The following is a 3,027-nucleotide window of genomic DNA, read 5'->3' as shown; positions in this document are numbered from 1 at the left end:
GAAAATATTTTAACAAGCAGACTTTCGATTTAGATTGCTGATTTAAACAGTGTTAAATGACCATTTTGCTGTTTGTGACGAGGATTTTAACGAAGGTTATTTAGATTTTCCATGTCTGAAGCTTCTGTAAACACCTTTGCGCATGCTTTTTGCCGCTTGCACGTTTTCCACGCATGAATTGAGATGTCAATTAAATCGACTTTGGATGGTTTTCTTCTGCAATTGTTGTTGAGATCACTTCGTGAGTCTATATTCAAACTTGATCATCGTGCTAACAAGGTAAGAAAAAACAATAGACTACAAATACTAAAACATTTGAATTGACCAATCTTAACTTGTATTTAAACAGATATTCCTTTGAATTAATTGAAATAAAGTCCTCTCAAATCCAAACCTTAGAGTAGTCGAACGAAAATTTTATTTCCATTCAGTTTCTATGTACTTGATAAAAACACGCTCACTGATGAACTGAGTAAATTCTCTTAGCTGACATGTCATAAAGAGGAAAAACCTGAAGTGCCCCCGAGCGAGATCTACAACACAATAATAAAAGCAAAGCTCTTTTGAATTCTGGCATTCTAAATGCATATAGAACTGGATTTATGAAAGAGTTTGCACAAAATAAGAATGTTAGAAGATACTCTGAAGTCTGTATTGTTTGATGAAAAATTGTAACATGAAGAAAAAAGTTTGCAATTAGAGCTGGCAGCAATAGTAATAACGATACAACTGTTACAATGAACAGCGTCTTGGTCAGTTTTCTTTCTCTGCTGATTGCACCATGACGTTGAGGATGAGTTCCACAGTAAAATTTTATAGCGATGGATGTATAAGAAACAAGGATAATAAAAGGGCAACAGAATATGATTGAGGGGTATTCTGATGCTTCAGTGTGATTCCAACCGATATCAAAATTAAACGTTGACAAATCGATAACTGTAAACAGGCCAGCTGTCAACCAAACAGCCACAACAGCTGCTCCAAACATTTTCTTTTTGACGAGGCGATGCTTGAATGGGCGAAAAGTTGCGTGCATTCGCTCCAAAGCAATAGCAGTAAGGTTTGTCATTGAGACTGCTGGAAAGTAAAGCAACAAAGCTCCTGTGATCTCAATTGGATTAGACAGGAATTTAATCGTCCATATGTTACAACCGTTTCCCAGAGAAAACATCCAGAGAGTTAAAGTGCATGCAACAAACATGTCAGCCACTGCCAGGCTGATCGTCAGGTACATGCTACGCTTTCCGCGAAGACTTTGCTCTTTCAGGAAAACAATGATTGCAAGGGCATTCAGAGTCACTATAGCAACAGCCTCGATGCCAAGTACTGTTAGCAAGGAAATGCACTCGGATGCAGAAAAAGACTCGAAATTTGAAGTTCTGTTTTGTAGATCAAAATCATTGGTTCCCTGAGTGAAGAAAGAAAACGACGGTTAGACTGACATCAGGATAAAATTGCATTAAAAAATAATTCCATTCTTAAATAACAAGTAATGTACTTGCAAAAATTGACTCATTCTGCTTAGCTAAGATATTTACCGTGCTCATGTAACGCAATGCAGAAATTAAGCATTCTGATTGGTTAATGATCAAAGAAATTCAAAGATAGCTAATGAAATGCGAGTCCTGAGTAGTGCAGAACTTGGAAGCGAGGTTTGTGATAACCTATCTCTATTTTTTTTTTGTAATGTATGTTATCATTATTTTGTGGTCATGCGATTTTTGTCGTGCGATTCGAAATAACCATATGGACAAATATAAGTTAAAATATTTTGTTTCAAAGACTACAGCCATACCTTCTCGTGATAACCTCTACAATGTGTAGAGCAATCAAATAACAGAACAAAGGCTGGCCACCTTTTTAAAGTTCTGAGGAAATGTAATAGCAACTTTGACTGCTTATTCTACGAGATGTTGTACATAAAGGACATCAAGCCTTCTCTTAACGCGCAAGCCGACTCTATTCGTGCCAAACTGTTTACGTGACACGTTCGTGCATTTTTTCTTGTTTTTTGGCATGGTGTTTCTTACCTTGGGAATTATATCCATAGGGTCCGCAAATATTTTACGTATTGTTTCACATTTTATATATTTGTGTTACACCTTATACTTTTTCACCTTTTAACCTGATAATGGCGTAACGTAGCGCCGAAACGTTCGCTTTTTTGAATGTGTTTTAAACAAATGTTAGCGTGTAACTTCTCAATCAATTAAAGAAAATTCGTCACGTACATGGAGGATATTACACGGGGGAGATATGAACTTTCCCTTCTCTTCGCCGGTTTCTGGTAGGAACACTGCTCACCATATCTCATAATAAAGACTCCAAAGACAAACCACTTCACAGTAAATTAGTGCGGCACACCGCCAGATACGACAACCCAAAAACGTACACCCCCGTCAACTGGGGTGCCGCTAACTCCAGTGGCTGAGTTACGATAACGAATCATGGAAACTTACAATACACACTTAAATCAAACTTAAACTTGGGAGCTGAATTGTTGCTTATCTAGAATTGTTTTCAAATCGTAACGGCCTACTTTATGTATCTGACACTCATACCCATAATCCCTCTCGCACTGCACCAATCTTCCTGTCCGTGCCGGCAAAATAACTATTTCTGTCTATTACGCTTCGCTTAATTGCCAGAAATACTATATTTTGCCTTCACTACCAATGAGACGCATACAACAGTATAGATACAGGGGCCTATAGGTCAGAAAAGGCCTCATACATGTAGACCGACAAAGAAAGGGCTTGACTTTGGGCTTGATTGCGCGGGCCTACTGAATCACCTGTAAGTATTTTTAATGAAACAAACATTCTGCAACAGATATTGCGACATCATTGAAACATCTCGTTCGACCTTACGATATCCGATTTTCATCACTCAAAAATTTGCGGCCTTAACCCTTTAGATGTAGAACACATATAATCAGATAATCACATTGCACAATCTGACCATGACTTCTTTAACTCTGTACAGAAACCGCTTAAAACTGTTCTCGGCGAACTGAAAAGACAATCC

General features: G+C 37.8%; 1 protein-coding gene across 1 annotated transcript in view; it reads right to left on the bottom strand.

The window, feature by feature from the left end:
• Positions 1–457: 457 nt before the first annotated feature.
• LOC137981737 (melanocortin receptor 5-like) overlaps positions 458–3,027 on the bottom strand; it is a 17,711-nt gene continuing 15,141 nt past the window's right edge. Inside the window, exon 3 of the mRNA XM_068828795.1 lies at positions 458–1,408. Coding sequence (XP_068684896.1) covers positions 458–1,408 — 951 coding nt within the window. The remainder of the gene's footprint in view (positions 1,409–3,027) is intronic.

This window comes from Montipora foliosa, chromosome 13 (genome assembly GCF_036669935.1).
Source record: "Montipora foliosa isolate CH-2021 chromosome 13, ASM3666993v2, whole genome shotgun sequence".
Lineage (NCBI taxonomy): Eukaryota > Metazoa > Cnidaria > Anthozoa > Scleractinia > Acroporidae > Montipora > Montipora foliosa.
This window is presented reverse-complemented; position numbering and strand designations above follow the sequence as displayed.